A 21,901-nucleotide genomic window follows, 5' to 3' on the forward strand; every position below is an offset into this window, starting at 1 on the left:
AAAATAAAGGGTTAGGTGGGTGACTGGGTTATGGGGATAGGGTGGAAGTGTGGGTTTAATTAGGGTGCCAAGGGCCGGTGCAAACTCGATGGGCCAAATAGCCTCCTTCTGCACTGTAAATTCTATGATTTAATTTTACAGTAACAATCTAGCCAGGGCCATATAGTTAATTGTAACTTAATCTAATAACAATTTAAATATTTATTAAATTAATTAACTAGTGCTTCAATCACAGTCAGTGGGGTGCAGTGCTCTAACAGTGAGATGTGGCAGATCCATGACACTTCCAGCGTACAAGTCGACTACGCCTGCAGCAAGTGTAACCTATGGCAGCTCCTCATAGACCGTGTAGTTCGGTTAGAGCAGCAGTTGGATGCACTTAGCAGCATGCAGGTGGTGGAAAGCATCATATACAGGAGTTATAGAGACATGGTCACACTCAAGGTGCAGGCAGACAGATGGGTGACCGCTAGAAAGGGCAGGCAGTCAGTGCAGGAATCCTCTGCGACTGTCCCCCTCTCTAACAAGTACATTGATTTGGACACTGTTGGGGGGATGGCCTATCGGGGAAAACAGCAGCAGCCAGAGCATTGGAACCAATTCATGCAGTCTGTTGTTAGGCAGGGACAGACAAAGCGCAGAGGAGAAATAGTTACAGGGGATTCTATAGTCAGGGGCACAGATAGTCACGTCTGTGGAGGTGAAAGACACTCCGGGATGGTATGTTGCCTCCCTGAAGTGCCAGGGTGCAGGATGTCTCTGAACGGGGACATTCTGAAGGGGGAGGATGAACAGCCAGAAGTCGTGGTACATATTGGTACTAATGATATTGGCAGAAAGAGGTCCTGCAGCAGGAGTTCATAGTGAGGTTGAAAGTTAAAAAACAGGACCTCTAGGTGTGTAATATCCTTTGTGTTAGGTAGGGTTACGGGGATAGGGAGGGGCAGTGGCCCTAGATAGGATGTTCTTTCGGAGAGTCGATGCAAACTTGATGGGCCGAATAGCCTCCTTGTGCACTCTCTGGATTCTATGAGGTGATGCTAACGCGTTGATGTGGTGAATATGGACTCCCAAAAAGTTATGAATAAACCCATATTAATAAGCTTGTCAGCAAATTTAAAGTCCATGGAATAAAAGAAACAGCTGCAGCATGGCTACAAAGTTGGCTGAGTGAGAGGAAATAGATGGTTGTTTGTTGAATTGGAGACAATCAGTTTCCCAACGATCAGTTTTTGGGCCACTGCTTTTCTTCATATTTACTAATGACTTAGGCAGGGTACAATTTAAAAATGTGACGACACAAAACTTTGAACTATTGTGAACTGTGAGGATGTTAATGATAGACTTGAAGAGCTTAGGGCAGCACGGTGGCACAGCGGCTAGCACTGCTGCCTCACAGCACCAGCGACCTGGGTTCAATTCCGGCCTTGGGTCACTGTCTGAGTGGAGCTTGCACTTTCTCTCCGTGACTGCGTGGGTTTCCTCCGGGTGCTCCGGTTTCCTCCCACAGTTCAAAGATGTGCGGGTTAGGTGGATTGGGCATGCTAATATTGCCCTTTAGTGTCTCTGGATATGCAGGTTAGGTTACAGTGTTATGGGGAAAGGATGGGGTGGTGGAGAAGCTCTTTCAGAGGGTTGGTTCAGACTCGATGGGCCAAATGGCCTCCTTCTGCATGGTAGGGATTCTGTGGTAACAATAAAAAAGAGGCTGGTGGACTGAGGCGGACATGTGGCAACAGCAATTTAACAGAGGTAAGTGACACATTTTGCTTGAAGGAATGAGGAAAGGCAATATAAATTCTAGGGTATAATCTTTAGGAGAGTGCTGAAGCAGAGACCTGAGAACGTGGCAGTTAAGCTTGAGAAAGTTGTTTCAAAAGTTGTGCGGGATGCTGAGCTTTAGAAAGCATAAAAGGAAGTTAATGATGAACCTTTATAAAATTTAGTTACAACAAGAGTATTGTGTCCAATTTTGGGCACTACACATTGGAAGGATGTGGGGCGAGATTCTCCGACCCCCCGCCGGGTCGGAGAATCGCCGGGGGCTGGCATGAATCCCGCCCCCGCCGGTTGCCGAAGTCTCCGGCACCAGAGATTCAGCGGGGGCGGGAATCGCGCCGCGCCGGTTGGCGGGCCCCCCCGCGCGATTCTCCGGCCCGGATGACCATAAGACCATAAGACATAGGAGTGGAAGTAAGGCCATTCGGCCCATCGAGTCCACTCCACCATTCAATCATGGCTGATTTCAACTCCATTTACCCGCTCTCTCTCCATAGCCCTTACTTCCTCGAGAAATCAAGAATTTATCAACTTCTGTCTTAAAGACACTCAACGTCCCGGCCTCCACCGCCCTCTGTGGCAATGAATTCCACAGACCCACCACTCTCTGGCTGAAGAAATTTCTCCTCATCTCTGTTCTAAAGTGACTCCCTTTTATTCTAAGGCTGTGCCCCCGGGTCCTAGTCTCCCCTGCTAATGGAAACAACTTCCCTACGTCCACCCTATCTAAGCCATTCATTATCTTGTAAGTTTCTATTAGATCTCCCCTCAACCTCCTAAACTCCAATGAATATAATCCCAGGATCCTCAGACGTTCATCGTATGTTAGGCCTACCATTCCTGGGATCATCCCTGTGAATCTCCGCTGGACCCGCTCCAGTGCCAGTATGTCCTTCCTGAGGTGTGGGGCCCAAAATTGCTCACAGTATTCTAAATGGGGCCTAACTAATGCTTTATAAAGCTTCAGAAGTACATCCCTGCTTTTATATTCCAAGCCTCTTGAGATGAATGACAACATTGCATTTGCTTTCTTAATTACGGACTCAACCTGCAAGTTTACCTTTAGAGAATCCTGGACTAGGACTCCCAAGTCCCTTTCAGCATTATGAATTTTGTCACCGTTTAGAAAATAGTCCACGCCTCTATTCTTTTTTCCAAAGTGCAAGACCTCGCACTTACCCACGTTGAATTTCATCAGCCATTTCTTGGACCACTCTCCTAAACTGTCTAAATCTTTCTGAAGCCTCCCCACCTCCTCCATACTACCTGCCCCTCCACCTATCTTCGTATCATCGGCAAACTTGGATGGGCCGAAGTCCCGCCGCTAAAATGCCTGTCCCGCCGGCGTAAATTAAACCACCTACCTTACCGGCGGGACAAGGTGGCGGGGGCGGGTTCCGGGGTCCTGGGGGGGCGCGGGGTGATCTGGCCCCGGGGGGTGCCCCCACGGTGGCCTGGCCCGCGATCGGGGCCCACCGATCCGCGGGCGGGCCTGTGCCGTGGGGGCACTCTTTCCCTTCCGCCTCCTCCACGGTCTCCACCATGGCGGAGGCAGAAGAGACTCCCTCCACTGCGCATGCGTGGGAAGCTGTCAGCGGCCGCTGACGCTCCCGCGCATGCGCCGCCCGGAGATGTCATTTCCGCGCCAGCTGGCGGGGCACCAAAGGCTTTTTCCGCCAGCTGGCGGGGCGGAAATTCGTCCGGCGCCGACGTAGCCCCTCAATGTTGGGGCTCGGCCCCCAAAGATGCAGAGCATTCCGCACCCTTGGGGCGGCACGATGCCCGTCTGATTTGCGCCGTTTTGGGCGCCAGTCGGCGGACATCGCGCCGTTTCCGGAGAAGTTCGCCCGTGAAGACTTTGGAGACGGCAAGAAAAGGTTTCTGAGAATGATTCCAGGGTATAGGAACTTCAGTCACGTACATAGTTTGGAGAAGCTGGGTTTGCTCTCCTTTTCGACAAGAAGATTGAGAGGCGATTTTATCGAAGTGTTTACAATCATGAGGGGTCTAGTCAGAGGAGTTGGGGAGAAACCTTCCATTGACATAAGGGTCGAGAAGCAGAGAGCTCAGATTTGAAGAGCTAAAGATGACCTGAGGTAAACCTTTTTGTGCAGCAAATGGTTATGATCAGGAATGCACTGCCTGAGAGGCAAGCTGAATACCACCTAAAGGAGGAAAACAATTGTCGGGCAATCGGAACGGAGCTAAATTGCTCTTATAGGGGGCCTCCATGGGCTGGATGGGCTAATTGGCCTCTTTCTGTCTGTTACCCATTCTGTGAGTCTATGATTTTATTTTTTATGATCCTGCCCAATTAGTTACTCCTTGGGCTGGATTCTCCGCTCCGCCACATTTCTGTTTCAGCACGCCGGCGGGATGCTCCGTTCCGCTGGTTGGTCAATGGGGCTTCCCATTGTGGGGCAGCCCCATGCCGTCAGGAAACTCCTGGGCTGCCGGCAAAACGTAGAATCCCGCCCCTTATCTTTTGTGTTAATAGCACCTAACATGATGGAGATCTATCACACTATGAACAGAGGTTTCCCTGGTTGTAGAATAATGAGAATAATGATCTGCTGCTAATTACACTGTGCATTCTTTTGCAGTTTTGCCTGAAGAAGTGAGCAAGAGAGACATTGTGTTCCTTATTGATGGATCAGACAATGTTGGGAACACAAATTTACTTCTTGTCCACGATTTCATCAGAAATATAATTGAGAACCTGAATATTGGAAGTGACCAAGTGCGAGTGGGCCTAGCACAGTTCAGTCACAATGCAAAAACTGAGTTCTATCTAAATACCTATGCATCAAAAGCTGAGATTCTGAGTCGTGTCAAAGGACTCAAATTGAAAGGTGGCACAGTACTCAATACTGGTGCGGCACTGGACTTTGTCTTTCAAAACCACTTTACCAGTCAGGCAGGAAGCAGAAAAGATCAAGGAGTTCCGCAGTTTCTGGTGCTGTTCACTGGCGGTAAATCGATGGATGCTGTTAAGCCACAAGCAGATGCACTGAAGCGAGCTGCCATCGCAACCTTTGCGGTTGGAGTGAGAAATGCAGACCCAGCACAGCTACAAGAAATTGCAACTGACCCCAATCTGGTTTTCAGTGTCAAAGAATTCAATAATTTACCAAATGTACAGGAACGGGTGATGACACCATTGTCAACGCTATCTGCTCCAACTGCTGGAGAGTCAACTAGAATTGTTGGAGAACTACCAGTTACTAATGAAAAAGGTAATTTTAATTATTTTTGCGTTACTAGTGCTAATACTTCTAAAGGATTTTTAATCGTCTTTATAATAGACTTGGACTGTTTTCATTGGAAAGACGGAGGTTGAGGGGTGACCTGATAGAGGTCTACAAAATTTTGAGGGACATGGATAGAGTGGATGGGCTGGCACTCTTTCCCAGGGTGGAGGGGGGAGTCACTAGGGGGAATAGTTTTAAGGTCCGTAGGGCAAAGTTTAGAGGAGATGTGCGAGGTACACAGAGGGTGGTGAATACCTGGAACGCGCTGCCAGGGGACATTGTGGAAGCAGACACATTAACGGTGTTTCATAGATTATCATAGAATTTACAGTGCAGAAGGAGGCCATTCGGCCCATCGAGTCTGCACCGGCTCTTGGAAAGAGCACCCTACCCAAGGTCAACACCTCCACCCTATCCCCATAACCCAGTAACCCCACCCAACACTAAGGGCAATTTTGGACACTAAGGGCAATTTATCATGGCCAATCCACCTAACTTGCACATCTTTGGACTGTGGGAGGAAACCGGAGCACCCGGAGTAAACCCACGCACACACGGGGAGGATGTGCAGACTCCGCACAGACAGTGACCCAAGCCGGAATCGAACCTGGGACCCCAGAGCTGTGAAGCAATTGTGCTATCCACAATGCTACCGTGTTGCCCTGAAGACATCTCGACAAATACATGGATAGCATAGATATAGAATGGTACGGCACTAGGAAGTGCTGAGGGTTTTGGCCAAGGGTGGTATCATGTTCTGGTCTCTATTATAAAAAGGCAGTGAAGTACTGCAGTAGATGCAAAATGAATTTAGCAGACTGACATCTGAAAGGCTATTCCGATCAAGTAAAATTGATTAAGCAAACAACTTTTTCTCAAGAAAAGAGACAACTGAGGGGTGACCTGACAAAGACCGTAAGATTTTAAAGGGGTTCAGTAAAGTGGATATAGAGTTGTCGAGAGAAATGTTGGGGTGGTGGGGGGGGGGGGGGGGAGGGATTATAAATATGAGGGCTGGAGAATGAAGGTATCATAACAGCTGCCAGAATACTGGGCTTGACACTTCCATAGAAAGCATCTTATTTGGCTGCATCACAGCCTGGTATGGCAACTGCTCGGCCCAGGACCGCAAGAAACTTCAGAGAGTCATGAACACAGCCCAGTCCATCACACAAACCTGCCTCCCATCCATTGACTCCATCTACACCTCCCGCTGCCTGGGGAAAGCGGGCAGCATAATCAAAGATCCCTCCCACCTGGCCTACTCACTCTTCCAACTTCTTCCATCGGGCAGGAGATACGAAAGTCTGAAAACACGCACAAACAGACTCAAAAATAGCTTCTTCCCCACTGTTACCAGACTCCTCTTATGGACTGACCTCATTAACACCACACCCCTGTATGCTTCACCCGATGCCGGTGTTTATGTAGTTACATTGTGTACCTTGTGATGTCCTATTATGTATTTTCTTTTATTTCCTGTTTTTTCATGTACTTATTGATCTGTTGAGCTGCTCGCAGAAAAATATTTTTCACTGTACCTCAGTACGCGTGATAATAAACAAATCAAATCCAATCCAATCCAATTAACTACTTATGTTCACCAATCAGTTGGAGATTGAGGGAAAGGGATCACTTTCAATTCTGGTATTGGGTAAAGTTATCTTGTGAAGCCCACAAGGTATTATGTATGCAGTCAATGCCACTCTACACCATGGGGAAGCAAGCAATCCTAATGAAGCTATGCGTTTGCTCTGCCTGCTTATCTCTGGCAATAGAGAATGAAAAGTAGTTAGTTGCGTCAGAGGATAAAGCTTCAGTGATCTCCCTTACACAACAGTTGGACAGCAAACTGAGATTTTACAAATATTAAATCAATTGCCTTCCTGCACAAGCCTGATTCTGGGGGACAGGCAGTGTCTCCCAAAGGATGATGGGATGGAGGTGCACACATGCTTAAGGACTATGGCAAATAAACCACATCAGACGTGATTCAAATGCAAGTGAACTATATTCACAAAAATGTGATAAGTGTAACAATCATAGTGCAAATGGGCAACCACCTATGAATTCAGACATTTAAATTTTTACTATCCTTACCATTTCTCCTAAGTGCTTCTCCAACATCTGCAGCAGGGGTGGAGGCAGCCTGCTGACCAGCTGGTCCTGTTGGCTTGGATGATCTTGACAACCGTCCTCTGGAGGGCCCTGACCTCATTTGGCTCCCTCTGCGGTGAAAAGAGAAGGTTAAAGGGAAGGTGGTCACAAGCAAGAGTCCTGAGGGGTGGTACCTAGGGTGTTCAACTGCCTATCCCCCTCACTTTGGGCATCTAAGTGCCCCTGCCTGACTCCTTGAGGGGACGGGCCACCGAAAGGGAGATCAAGCTGTGGTGCTCCCTCTCACAGAACCACTGTTCATTCATGTCCATAGAAATAGAGTGAAGGTCTACTTGCATCTTCTGCTGAATCTGTTGTGCTTGGTTCTTTATGGAGTCTTGCATCCTCCCCATGGAGACCTCCATGCATGCACTTCATCAGCTCGTAGGCCGATAGTCTACTCCACCTGATGTGCCACTGTGTAGAGGGCCTCTGACATCTCTGCCTGATGTTCCACCACCTCTTGCCGCCTCTCGACCATCATTGGAATGGATGTGTTTATTGTTGTGTGTACCGAGGTACAGTGAAAAGTATTGTTCCACATGCAATTCAGGCAGATGATTCCGTACATGAAAAGAAAATACATAATAGGGCAAAGATAAAATACACAATGTAAATACATAGACACAGGCATCGGGTGAAGCATACAGAATGTAGTACTACTCAGTAGAGAGGATGTGTGAAGAGATCAGTTCAGTCTGTAAGAGAGTGGTTCAGGAGTCTGGTAACATTGGGGAAGAAGCTGTTTTTGAACCTGTTAGTGCATGTTCTCAGACTTTTGTGTCTCCTGTCCGATGGAAAAAGTTGGAAGAGTGAATAAGCCAGGTGGGAGGGGTCTTTGATTATGCTGCCCGCTTACCCCAGGCAGCAGGAGGTGTAGATGGAGTCAATGGATGGCAGGTGGGTTCGGTGTTCAGAACTCTGAAGTTTCTTACGGTCTTGGGCTGAGCAGTTGCATACCAGGCTGTGATGCAACAAGATAGGATGCTTTATATGGTGCATCTGTAAAAGTTGGTAAGAATCAATGTGGACATGCCGAATTTCCTTAGTTTCCTGAGAAAGTAGAGGCGCTGCTGTGCTTTCTTGGTGGTAACGTTGACGTGGATGGACCAGGGTAGATTGTTGGTGATGTGCACACTTAGGAATTTGAAGCTGTTAACAATCTCCACCTCGGCCCCATTGATGCAGACAGGGGTGTGCAGGATACTTTGCTTCCGAAGTCAATGACCAGCTCTTTAGTTTTACTGACATCGAGGGAGAGATTGTTGTTGTTCCGCCACTCCATTTCTCTATCTCCCTCATGTATTCTGACGCATAGTTGTTCGAGTTCTGACCCACTACGGCCGTGTCATCAACAAACTTGTAGATGGAGTTGAAGCCAAATTTTGCCACACAGTCGTGTGTGTATAGGGAGTATAGTAGGGGGCTAAGTACGCAGCCTAGTGGGGCTCCGCTATTGAGGACTATCGTGGAAGTGATGTTGTTGTTTATCCTTACTGATTGTTGTCTATGGGTCAGAAAACCCAGGATCCAGTTGCAGAGGGAGGATTAAAGTCCTAGGTTTTGGAGCTTTGATATGAGCTTGGCTGGGATTATTCAGAAGGCTGATTCCAGAGACCCGTTATTGGACATGAATCTCACAGGTGCTTCTTCCCCAGCGCTCCTCCAAGTGTTTGTGAACTCAGCTGATGCTACCTCCTCCTGCTATGGACATGTGTTCATGCAATAACCACCATAATGTGAGGTCCTTCCCAAACTAGTTTTAATATCCACTGTGTCTCTAGGCTGGTGGAGGATGCAGACATCTGCTGTGATGCCTCTACAGGTGCACTTCATTCCTACATAATGACCTTAATCCTCTCCAGGTTTGTTTGTGTGCTGGACAGAGCTTCATCACTTTCAGGCCTTGACCTCTTCCTGATGGTGCCCATAAGTGAGAGAGGAGAGAGTTAGTGACTGCATGAGCTGCCTCCAACATGGAGGAATGTGTGACCCTATGACATGACTGGATGGAGGGTGAAAGCCCATCTCTCCATCTCTGCAGCTTCTGCTCCCATCCTTCCCTGCCAGCTGGGCTGCCTGCTCCTCCAAGTTGGTGAGGTTTTTGATATGTGACCGGTCCTTACCATCTTCTCCCTCTCTCTCTTGTTATGGCTTAGCATTTCCTGCACAATGTGAGAATAGGCGGCTAAGAGCAAATGGGTTTCATGTATCTTATTCATGCTTCGAGCCTTACAAATAAGCCACTGGATTGTGTGTCAGGTGATTGATGCACTGTGGCTTCTCCAGATGGGTTCTGGGGCAGCACCCTCTCGAGCAGTGAGATAGAAGGATAAGGTTGACAGCGGCATGTCATTAGCAGTGCTTCCTAGTGCCCTCAACATCTGACCATCCCTTCACCCACCTCTCCGCAGACAGCCTGTGAGCTCTCTCTGTGAAAGGGTCAGGGACCCACAGTGGCTGCTCCACTTGCAGATTAGATGGGCTGCAGTGGGGCATCACCTTATCACATTTCCACTGAGGTCCATGTCCCTTGCACCATTCAGTGAGGTGAATTCAGGTTTTGCTTACCCTGACGGAGCAGGTGAGGCCATTCATTCATATCCTACACTGCAGGACAGACTGCTGTTGCATGCCTTGCGTACTGACTGCCCTGGATACTTGCTCCCATGTCACGTTCATCTCCTTGCTTGGCCTCTTCCTCCCATCCTCCAAATAGAAGACATCCCTCCCGGTCTCCACTTCATTGAGCAGGACGCCCCAGGAGGCTTCCCTGAATTTGGATACCGGAGCTCCCTGTCCTCCTCGGACCTTCTCCTCCTTTAATGTTGGGTAGGTTGCTGCTGGATGCATGGGATACATTGGGAAACCCCCAAATGTATAACTAATGAGACTGGGGCCGGGTGATACTGTTCACATTTCCAGTGGCCTCTGCGATGGGAAACACTCCACATCCTTGTCCCTGTCACGGGATTTAGTCCCAGGAGGGAAACTTCTGCCCATAAGGTTTACCTTCACAGGCACCGACCATGTGGCTATTGCCCTGCTCTTGCCCTACAGTTGTAGCTGCAGCAGTGGCAGATCTCAATGAAGACATCCTTACTGAAGTGCATAGTTCTCACACATTTTTACTCACGGATCTTCGCTTAGGAAAATTAATCCGTCAACACCCAGGCCAGATGCAGCCACCTGCCTGGGACCCTTGGCCTTCTACTCGCTTTTCCGACAGTTTGAACTACTTTGACAGCCTCTTCTGATTACCTTAGTCATACTGGCAAGCAAGGCCGATGCTTAGGCTTACCAAGTTTGTTCAGAAACCTTGAAGTTAGTAAAAATCCCTTCAGCGCCTGCTACACATTAGCAAAGAGGATGCACCAAACATTTGTAGAATTGTAGAAACAGGCAGAATAAAATATCTGAACTGTAGGTAATTGATAATTCCTTTAAATAGCATTGGTGAAATAGAATTGCAGCTAAGTGTGTGTTCTCCATGTGAGGTTAAGACAACGATGTTGAGCTCCAAAATGGTACTTCTGGAATCAAATCCGCATTGTATGTTAATTGACATTATTATCTGATTGTTCTTCATACTTATGCTGGACATTCACTGTGTCCATACTAATACCTGCATCATAAGATATCTGGCATGTTTCTCCCTATGCTCCAAGGTTGCCATTTTGAAGCATTAAGGCCACTTTACTGCATGTAATAAATGTGTTACATTATGTTCCTGACCAGACCCCAAAAGTTGCTAGGATACCGGAAGAAACCCCAATAGTTTATTTAATTTTTAAGACTGTGAGAAAAGGATATTTCATTCCATGAGTAATTCCGCTCGTAAATAGGGATATGGTGCATTAAAACAAATTGTATTGCCAACACAGTATTACTAACTTTAACATTATAAAGAATGACAAATGCTTACAATTGCCTGTTAAACAATGCTTAACAATGAAATGAAATCCTCCTAACTGCCATCTTTTACCTGACACCCCCCTCAAGGTCATGGGTGTGAAGCGCACTAAGGTCATGGGTGTGAAGCGCACTCAGCAGACAGACAAGAGTCAGACTATGGCATAGATTAAGGAATATCAGAGCTGAGCTCACAGCACATTATCAGCACCCTCTTGCCTTGCGGGGTGAGGTGGACCAGTTTAGGTGGTGGGGGGCACTGGGTGGAGGTAGGAAGGCGAGAGGGGAGAGAGATGATGGATGAAGCCATGTCCTATGGGAAGCAGGCGAAGATGAGGGCCCTTCTGGTCCTCCGGGCTTGCTGGACCTTTGTCGCCAACTGTCCTCCACCCTCCGGCTGATCCCGTGGGGCCTACCTTGGCTTGTCCTCCAGCCTTTCCTGGTCCAACTCCTCTTCGATGGCCGCATGTTCCTCCTCCTCAACCTCCAGCATGTAGCTCTCCCCATTGTGTCAGGTTGTGGAGGGTGATGTGTTAGGCAGGTTGGTTCGATGTGGACTGCAATCGATGCAGAGAAGTTAGAAACAGACATCTAACACAGGATAAGATCCAACACTGTTTTATTCAACTAGATGAACTGCTGTACATATTCAGCTGTGGGTCGACACTATACTGATCTGACTAGTGACCTTGTAGTAGCCGGACCAGACTTACTAGCTACCGCATGGTGTTTGTGCTTGCTAGCTCGCGGACTCTGACTGTCTCAGTAGCTGGGTCCCGAGAGAGCTGGAAACCTAGTGCCCTCTGGCGTTACAGTGGTAGTGTCCTGTCTGGTGATTGGCTGTGCTGTGTTGTATGCTTACTGGTCATCCTATGTGTCAATCACTGCCTGTCTGCATCTCATTATATTCAAGAGTGGATATTATGACATCTCCCCCCTTTTATTTTGAGTTAAATAAATACTGAGGTGTGTGACTATATACAAACGGTGATTGAACAAACATATATACATGCGAAGGTGTCGATAGTGCAGATACATGGCAAACTAAGCAATATTTTCAAGAGTTAAGTCGATGGATTCAGTCACAAAACTTTGTGGTGGGCGACAAATTCTTGTCGATCGCCGCAGAGGTGGATCAGGAGCCACCTGTACGTGGAGAGGTGGGATCGCTGCCATTGCGGTGGTCGTGTGGGCCAGCAGATTCGCTGGCAGATCGGTGGCCTCGTGGCAAGGTACATCCGGAGGAAGCACGATAGCCGGCAGAGCATTGCGGTCAGGTGGTGGGCGTGGAACTCTTCGCAATGCCCGTCTGTTGCGCCATAGCAGGGAGCCATCAGCCATGCGAACAATGAAAGACCTCGTTTGGCAACTTACTTGACAACAACAGCTGTGGCTGACCAACCGCCCTCAGGCAACTGGACCCGAACATGATCGGCTGGAGCCAGCTCAGGTAAATCCGTGGCATGAGCATCATATGTGGCCTTCTGTTGGGCCCGGGACTGCTGCACTTTTACCGTGAGGTGGTCAAGGTCTGGAACATGGTGGTCCACAGACTGCGATTCATGAGCATCTGCGCTGGAGCCAACCCAGTGGACAATGGGGTTGCCCTGTATGCCAGCATTACCAGGTTGAAGTCGGAGCCTGAGTCTGCAGCTTTGCACAGCAACCGCTTGACAATATGGACCCCTTTCTCGGCCTTCCCGTTTGATTGCGGGTCGTGGGAACTGGAGGTAACGTGACGGAAATTGTAGGACTGTGCAAAATCAGACCATTCCTGGCTGAAAAAGCATGGACCGTTGTCGCTCATTACCGTGAGCGGTATCCCGTGCCTGGCGAACGTTTCTTTGCAGGCTTTGAGGACCGCCTTCGACGTGAGGTCGGACAGTTTCATCACTTCTGGGTAACTGGAGAAGTTGTCGACCAGGAGTACGTAGTCGCGCCCCTTGACGTGAAAAAGGTCTACACCTACTTTGGACCACAGACAGATCACGATCTCGTGCTGTTGCAGTGTTTCCTTGGGTTGAGCCGGTTGAAACTTTTGACAGGTGGGGCAGTTGAGGACCGTGTTGGCAATATCCTGGTTAATGCCCGGCCAGTAAACTGCCTCCCGAGCTCTGCGTCGACATTTCTCGACTCCAAGGTGACCCTCATGGAGTTGACCCAGCACCATAGCCTGCATGCTTTGAGGAATAACGATCCTGTCGAGTTTCAGAAGGATTCCCTCCACAACCGTCAGCACGGCTTTAACATTAAAGAATTGGGGACATTGTCCCTTCTGCCAGCCATGGGTAAGGTGCTGCATCACACGCTGCAGTAAAGGATCCTTGGCTGTTTCCACACGAATTTGGACCACCCGTTCGTCAGAGGCTGGGAGGTTGGTGGCACTCAATTGCACTTGCGCTTCTATGTGGCAGATAAAGTCACCTTGTTCACACGGTGTGGTGTTGGACCGGGATAGGGCATCTGCAATGATCGGCTCTTTGCCTGGCGTGTAGACAAGTTCAAAGTCGTAGCGGCTGAGTTGAAGAAGAATTTGCTGTAACCGAGGTGTCATGTCATTTAAATCCTTCTGGATTATGTGGACTAGAGGCCTGTGGTCCGTTTCCACTGTGACGTTCGGCAGGCCGTAAACGTAGTCGTGAAACTTGACTATTCCTATCAGGAGACCCAGACACTCCTTTTCGATTTGGGCATACCGTTGCTCAGTGGGCGTCATGGCCCTGGAGGCAGATGCCACTGGAGCCCAGGGCGAGGAGTCATCTCGCTGGAGGAGCACCGCCCCAATGCCGTCCTGGCTTGCATCAATTGATGTCAAGCTTTCCTTGGTTGGATCGAAGAATGCTAGAACTGGGGCTGTGGTGAGCTTTACCTTCAGCTCACGCCATTCCGCTTCATGTGTGGGCAGCCACTGGAATTCCGTTGACTTCTTGATGAGATGACGGAGGGCCGTGGTGTGGGTTGCTATATTGGGAATTAATTTCCCGAGAAAGTTGACCATCCTGAGGAAACGGAGGACCGCCTTCTTGTCCTCCGGGGTCTTCATGGCGTTGATCGCCAAGACCTTGTCAGCGTCTGGCCACACACCCTGCCGCGAGATGTGGTCACCTAGAAACTTTATATCCGATTGACCAAATGAGCACTTGGCCCTGTTGAGCTGGAGACCATGTTCATGAATTCGCTGGAAGACCTGCTTGAGGCGAGCGATGTGTTCCTGGGGCGTTGTGGAAATGATGATCACGTCGTCCACGTATACTCGTACCCCCTCGATGCCCTCCATTATCTGCTCCATAATGTGATGAAACACTTCGGAGGCAGATATGATACCGAAAGGCATGCGGTTGTAACAGTCGCGGCTGAACGGGGTGTTGAACGTGCACAGCTTGCGACTGGACGCGTCCAGCTGTATTTGCCAAAAACCCCGGGAGGCGTCCAACTTAGTGACTAATTTGGCATGAGCCATCTCACTGGTTAACTCTTCACGCTTCGGGATCAGTTGGTTCTCCCGCATGATGTTGCGGTTTAGATCCTTGGGATCAATGCAAATGCGGAGCTCCCCTGATGGCTTCTTTACGCAGACCATGGAGCTGACCCAGTCTGTTGGCTCCGTGACCTTCGAGATGATTCCCTGGTCTTGGAGGTCCTGTAGTTGCTTTTTCAGACGATCCTTGAGGGGCACCGGCACCCGGCGTAGTGTATGGATTACAGGGGTGGTGTTCGGCTTGAGCAGTATTTTGTATCGGTACAGGAGCTGCCCATTCCATCGAATACACTGTGGTACTGCGTGATAATGTCGTCTATGTCGGCTTGCAAATTTCCATCGGGCGAGGCCGTCACCGGTGACGATGACATGGTGTGGACTCGCTGAACGAGTTTCAGGAGCTTGCAGGCGCGAGCACCAAGCAGGGACGTCCTGTCAGGCCTGACGATTTCAAATCGTAACGTTGCCTTGATTGCCTTGTTGTATACCCCTAGTTGACACGAGCAGCTATGGCATTGCCATTGTAGTCAAGGAGCTGGCAGGCCGGTGGAAGAATGCATGGTCGGGCCCGGATGGTGTCGAGGTCGGATTGTGAGATGAGGTTCGCATACGAGCCGGATTCCAGTTTAAATCAGATGCGAGCCTTGTTAACTGTGAGGACAGCACACCACTCGTCGTCGGGATCCACACTGAGGATCGAGAGGCGTTGCGTAGGTGTGGTGGAGGCCAGCTCATGTGTGGTTATGATGCCCACCCGATATAGAGACTTGAGGCAGTCAGCATCAGGGTCCGTTGGGCTGCCGGGATCAGAATCTGGCATGCCTTGTTGTATTGAGCGGATATTTCTGCGCCGGAGCTGGGATCGCTGGCTGCTGAGCGATGGAACGGATCTGCAGAAGGCTGCGTAGTGGCCAAGCTTGCCACACTGGAGACATCGGCGTCCTCTTGCCGGACATTGCCGCTTTAAGTGGGCTGGAGCCACAATTCGGACAAGTCATGATGCTGACGTCAGTACGATTCGTGCGCCATCGCACATGCGCAGTGCAGTCGGCCGACGCACGCTCCTGCGCAGTCGAGTTTTCGGTCTCGTCGTCCACTCGGTCGTGGCGCGCATACGCATGGATCCGAGAAAAGCACGTGAATCGGCCACTCTCCTCGATGCTCAGGTCCTGCATCTGTGCAATGGCCTGCATCCTTTCTGCCTCGTGGGAGGCCAGCTTTGCAGTTTCTGCTGCCCTGATGTGGGAATAACGATTCTTGGCATGCTCATGGACAACGCACATCTCAATAGCAACAGAGAGGGTCAACTGTTTGATTTAAGGAGCTGCTGCCGCAGGGAGTTGGAGTGGACCCCGAAAACGATCTGATCCCGGATCATGGAATCAGCCGTCGAGTCATAGTTACATGACTGCGCTAGGATGCGGAGATGGGTCAAGAAGGACTGAAAAGGTTCATCCTTACCCTGAAGCCTCTGCTGGAAGATGTACCATTCAAAGCTCTCATTCACCTCAATGTCGCAGTGGCTGTCGAACTTCAGCAGGACTATTTTGAATTTTGTTTTGTCTTCGCCATCGGCGAATGTAAGCGAATTGTAGATATGGATGGCGTGGTCCCCCACAGTGGAGAGAAACAGCGCGATCTTCCTGGCATCTGACGCTGCCTCGAGGTCGGAGGCCTCGATGTACAAGAGGAACTTTTGCTTGAAGATTTTCCAGTTGGCGCCGAGGTTGCCGGAGATGCGGAGTTGCGGAGGAGGCTGGATGTTTTCCATTTCGCTGGATGGCTGCTTGCTGGTCGATGCTGATTCACTCGAGGTAGGTCCGTCAAGATCACTCCGATACCATGATGTGTTCGGCATGTTGGTTCGATGTGGACTGCACTCGATGTAGGGACGTTAGAATCAGATGTCTAACACAGGAGAAGATCCATACTGTATTATTCAACTAGATGAACTGCTGTACATATTCAGCTGTGGGTTGACACTCTACTGATCTGACTAGTGACCTTGTAGTAGCCTGACCAGACTTACTAGCTACCGCATGGTGTTTGTGCTTGCTAGCTCGTGGACTCTGACTGTCTCAGTAGCTGGGTCCCGAGCGAGCGGGAAACCTAGTGCCCTCTGGCATTATAGTGGTAGTGTCCTGTCTGGTGATTGGCTGTGCTGTGTTGTATGATGTTGGTCATCCTATGTGTCAATCACTGCCTGCCTGCATCTCGTTATATACATGAGTAAATATTATGACAGAGGGCACAGCAGATCACCACAAAGCGGGTGACCCTCAGGGGGTGGGGGTGTATTGAAGTACATCACCAGAACGGTCGAGTCATCGGAATCTTATTTTCAGCAACCCGATGCACCAATCAATGACAGCCCGGGTGGCCTCATGGGCCTCGTTATATTGGGTCTCTACATTGGTCACCGATCTCCGTACTAGCATCATCCACAAGGCCTTAACAGGTACCCCTTATCCCCAAGAGCCAACCAGTCATACTGAGCTGTCCCTTGAAGATGCTGGGGATCTCCAAATGCCTCAGGATGTAGCCATTGTGCAGACCTCCTGGGAAGCGTGCACACACGTGCATGATCTTCATGTAGTGGTCGCAGATAAGTTGGACTTTCAGGGAGTGGAACCCCTTCCTGTTATTAAGGGATGCTACCAGACTGCTCGGTGTGTGCAAGGCAGCATGCATGTCATCTATTACCCCAGACGCATCCAGACTCAAAACGATAGCTCCCTTCTCCCTCCACAGATGCGGTCAGACCGGTTGACATAGTCCAGTATTTCCTTTTTTTGTTTCAGATGCCAGCTTCCACAGTAATTTGCATTTATGTTACAAACAACATCTCCAGTGTTAGTCAGAGAAGAAATCCTGTAGCTTCATAAATCTTGGTACTCATCTCTGGGTTGCCCCAGACTATTATTAGAGACATGTGCTGGATTTTCTGTTTTGGAGACTGAGTCCCCAAACTGGTGCAAAACGACAACCGATTCTCCGTTTTGCTGGGGGCTAGCAGGGAGGTAGCGTAGAGCTCACAGCTCTAGCTGCCGATACAGCCCTCAGCACCTCCGGTTCCGTGGTCGTGCATGCACACATCGGCGGCCTGCAGAGGCCGCGCCAAGCTCAACCAACCTGCGGATCCGGACCGCAAAGTAGTGTCCCCCTTCGGCCATTCACGCGCCCCGGACTGCCTGCCCACAGTGCCCCCAGCCCCGAATGTAGCCTCCCCTGCCTGCGGATCTGCCCTCCCCCGACTGTGGCAGCCTGGGCTGAGTCCACAGCCACCATGACGGTTTGAGCACATGTAACCCACGCCGTCGGGTACTCGGCCGGTTAGGGACGGAGCATCGTGAGGCGGGCCTCAGGCCATTGCCTGAGGCCGTGGATAATCGGCGCTACGCACTCCTACAGTACGCCGCTTTTCAGGGGGCGGAGAATCAGAAAACCGGCGGCACTTCCGATATGGACGTCAAAACGGATTCTCCGCCCCGTCACCGAACGCGATTTCGGCTTCGGGGAACGGAGAGTCCAGCCCATGATACAGGCACATCAAAGCCCCAGTAGGTTGTGCATGATCCTGAATGCGTGTTGGCATGAAAAAACTTTCCCAATATGCCAGTTATTCACACAAAGCCATATCAGAAATAAAAGTTTTGCTTATTGTTGAGCAGCCAACTATTCTCATTGAAAATATACAATTGCACATTTTCACCATGCAACACTCATCATCAGTTACTTTGGCTCAGTCTAAATATTGAAAAAAACCATTTTTCCAAGCAGTTTCAATCAAACATACAGAATGTCATTGTGTGAGGGACTTGAACGTTTGCACTTTCAGTAACCTAAGTAACCTGGTAATTGAACCATAATGGTTTAGATGGTTAGGGTTGGATGTTCTTCTCTACATCTCTCTGTGCATTTAATCTGATGGTGGAGTAGTGAGTTATGACACTGAACTTAACAACCCTTGAGAGAATTATTGGGGTGGAGAAAAAGACATGCTGAATTTCTGCATCCACTAAGCCAACTTTCAACATTCAAATTTTGAGTTAGTCCTTCACCCATGTGCTTCCTTGATCTATAATTCTAATTTTGGTGTTCAAACCCTTTTATAGTTTTGCATGTCTTTCCCTCTGTAACCTCCTCTGTGAGCTACTCTAATTCTGGCCTTTTATGCTTCCCGCACTCCCTTTGCCATCGATTGCGAGCCTTGGCTTCAGCCAGCGAGGTCCAACCTCTGGAATTTCCTCTCTAGGTATCTCCAATTCTGTCTGATCCTTTAAAAAACACCTCTTTTCATTTTCTTTTAGTCTAAAGCGCCTGTAAGATATTTTACTGGGATAAAGGTGCTTTATGAATGTAATATTTTGTTGTGATGTATAAATTCTGATTTTCTACTTTTTCTTTACATTTTTAATTAGCTTCTTTAGCCAGGCAGCGAGATATTGTCTTCCTTATCGATGGCACTCTTGGAATGGGAAAAGCATTTCCTCTCGTCCGTGCATTTCTGTTGAGAGTAATTCAGGAGATCGATATTGGACCTGACAAAGATCAGATTGCTGTGGTACAGTACAGTCATGACCCAAAAACTGAATTTGAACTGAATACATACACAAGTAAAGATGAGGTTTTGGCTGCAACAGCACAGCTCAGACGGAAAACGGGAAGAGTCCTCAACACTGGTGCTGCACTGAACTATGTTACAAGAAGTATCTTTATCACATCTGCTGGGAGCAGACGAGATACCGGGGCCACCCAGATACTAGTGCTTATCACTGCTGGAAAATCCAGGGACGATGTTGGACAAGCAGCATTTGCAGTAAAACGAGCTGGTATAGTGCCCATTGCTATCGGAGCCAAGAGTGCACATTCTGCAGAGCTACACCAGATAGTATATTCTCCTGATTTTGTTTTTGTACTTCAAACCTTTCACAATGTACCAACCATCCAACAAAGGTTAATATCGATATTGAAACAGGTTTCTGTTGAATCACTTGAAGGTAAGGATATTTTTAATAACAATTTGTTAAAAGGAAAAGATTACTTCTTATAAGCAAGGATGTTTGTTTCAAACTGATGGAAAAGACACAATCATGCACAGTACATTGCAAAAACACAAATGAGGATCTAATATTATACCCGGTAGCAATTGGGCATTCTTGAGTTATACAATAATCGGCATTAAGAAATCTAGGCCAATGCCCATTGTGGAAAACATCAACAAAATTAGAGAAGAAAGGAAGGCAAAGCAAAAAGTGCAGAAAGTCCTTGGGTAACATTGTTCATTGTTCCCAGGAAGTGCAACATTGTGCAAAACAAGGTCATGCGAAAAGTTGGTGCGATGTTATAAACGGGGTTAGGTTACTGGGGAAAGGTTTTTGGAAGATATATTTCCACACCAATATGTATATTGACACTTTCAAATTAAGAAAGCATTTAAAATGTCAACAATAAATGTACCCGAATGTGAGAAAGACAAGTGTGGATGTGAACTTGTCTCATTTTGGGGCATGGATGAGTGCTGGTGGAAACGGGTTTTACTGAAGGTTGGGAGAACCTTTTGTAGGGCGATTCGGACTCTTTGGGACATTATTTGAAGGGTTCTTTGCAGTTAGGATTTTAAAGAATTTTTCAAGTCCAGCTGTACTCCTGTTTTTTTCCTCCCTTTTCTCTGTAGAGCTTCCTGTAACACTTGACTTCCTTTTTAATGCTTCTGTTACTCTTGAACTACATTCTCTGCCAGGGTTTCTCCATCAAAAATGTCTGTTGCCTCTACAAGATTTTTCAAGTCATCATCGTTGATCTTGCACTAATTATCTTCCATAGAATCTTTACAGAAGGAGGCCATTCAGTTCTTTGAGTCTGCACTGACCCTCTGAAAGAGCACCCCACCTAGGCCCACTGCCCCACTCTATCCCACTAACCCCATAACCCACCTAATCTGCACATTTTTGGACACTAAGGCACAACTTATCATGGCCAATCCACTTAACCTGCACATCTTTAGACTGTGGGAGGAATCCGGGGCATGCGGAGGAAATTCACGCAAACACGAGGCGAAAGTCCAACTACAGATTGACGAGGTTAGATAAACTTTGATTGTGCTAACTGTAACTACAGAGGTTGAGGGGTGACCTGATTCAGGTTTACAAAATTGTGAGTGGCATGGACAGAGTGGATAGAGAGACGCTTTTTTCTAGGGTGGAAAAGCCAATTACTCGGGGACATAGGTTTAAGGTGCGAGGGGAAAAGTGTAGAGCAGATGTGCGAGGCACATTTTTTACACAGATGGTGGTGACTGAACGTGCTGCTGGGGAAGGTGGTGGAAGCAGATACGATAGCGATGTTTAAGGGGCATCTTGACAAATACATGAATAGGATGGGACTAGAAGGATAGAGACTCCAGAAGGGCAGAAGGTTCTAGTAGTCAGGCATCATGGTCTGTGCAGGCTCGGGGCGCTGAAGCACCTGTTCCTGTGCTGTACTGTTGTTGTCCACACAGGCAGTCACCCAAGGACGGAATTGAACCGTGGGTCCTGGTACGGTGAGGCAGCAGTGCTAACCACTGTGCCTCCCAAGTGTGGTTTGCAGGCCTCGACTACAATGGTTGCGGGGATATGGGGGAAGGGGACACATGGGAGAAGGGGGGAGGCGGGATAAGGGGAAGGGGGGATATGGGGGACGGGGATATGGGGGGATATGGGGAAGGGGGATATGGGGAAGTGGGGTATGGGAGAAGGGGGATATGGGGAGGGGGATATGGGGGAAGGGGGATATGGGGAAGGTGGGATATGGGGAAGGGGGATATGGAGGAAGGGGGGATATGGGGAAGGGGGAATATGGGGGAAGGGGGGATATGGGGGAAATGAGGGAAGGGGGATATGGGGAAAGGTGGACCTGGGGGAAGGGGGGATATGGGGGAAGAGGGGATATGGGGGAGGGGGGAAAGGGGGGCAGGCAGTGGGCGGTCTCACTTGGCACTGCGCGGCGGGCGGCCATTTTGCCGGGTCTGAATGGGGGGGACCGTCTTTTGTGCAGTGATGCCACAAGGCGTCACTGACAGCGCGCGCATCTGTGACAGGTGACGCCATCGCGAATGGCGCCATGCCGCTACTAGCCCATTCTCGGCCGGAGAATTTGCAACGTTTCTGGGGGCCCGACGCCAGAGTGATTTGCGCCGTTTTTGGTGCCGGGTTTGGGCCATCGCGCCGATTCATGGAGAAGCCCGCCCGTGCTGTTAGGTACCCGAACAGGCGCTGGAGTGTGGTGACTAGGTGCTTTTCACAGTAACTTCATTGAAGTGTAATGTACTTCAACTTGTGAC

At 49.0% G+C, this 21,901-nt stretch overlaps 1 protein-coding gene across 2 annotated transcripts in view; it reads left to right on the plus strand.

Annotated features, from left to right (window-relative positions):
* The window catches only part of LOC140393912 (uncharacterized), a 428,933-nt gene that overhangs the window by 379,827 nt on the left and 27,205 nt on the right, over positions 1-21,901 (plus strand). For both annotated transcript variants that reach the window (XM_072480540.1, XM_072480549.1), the window contains 2 exons: positions 4,383-5,015; positions 18,999-19,577. In XM_072480540.1, coding sequence (XP_072336641.1) covers positions 4,383-5,015; positions 18,999-19,577 — 1,212 coding nt within the window. The remainder of the gene's footprint in view (positions 1-4,382; positions 5,016-18,998; positions 19,578-21,901) is intronic.

This window comes from Scyliorhinus torazame, chromosome 2, assembly GCF_047496885.1.
Source record: "Scyliorhinus torazame isolate Kashiwa2021f chromosome 2, sScyTor2.1, whole genome shotgun sequence".
In the NCBI taxonomy this organism is placed as follows: domain Eukaryota; kingdom Metazoa; phylum Chordata; class Chondrichthyes; order Carcharhiniformes; family Scyliorhinidae; genus Scyliorhinus; species Scyliorhinus torazame.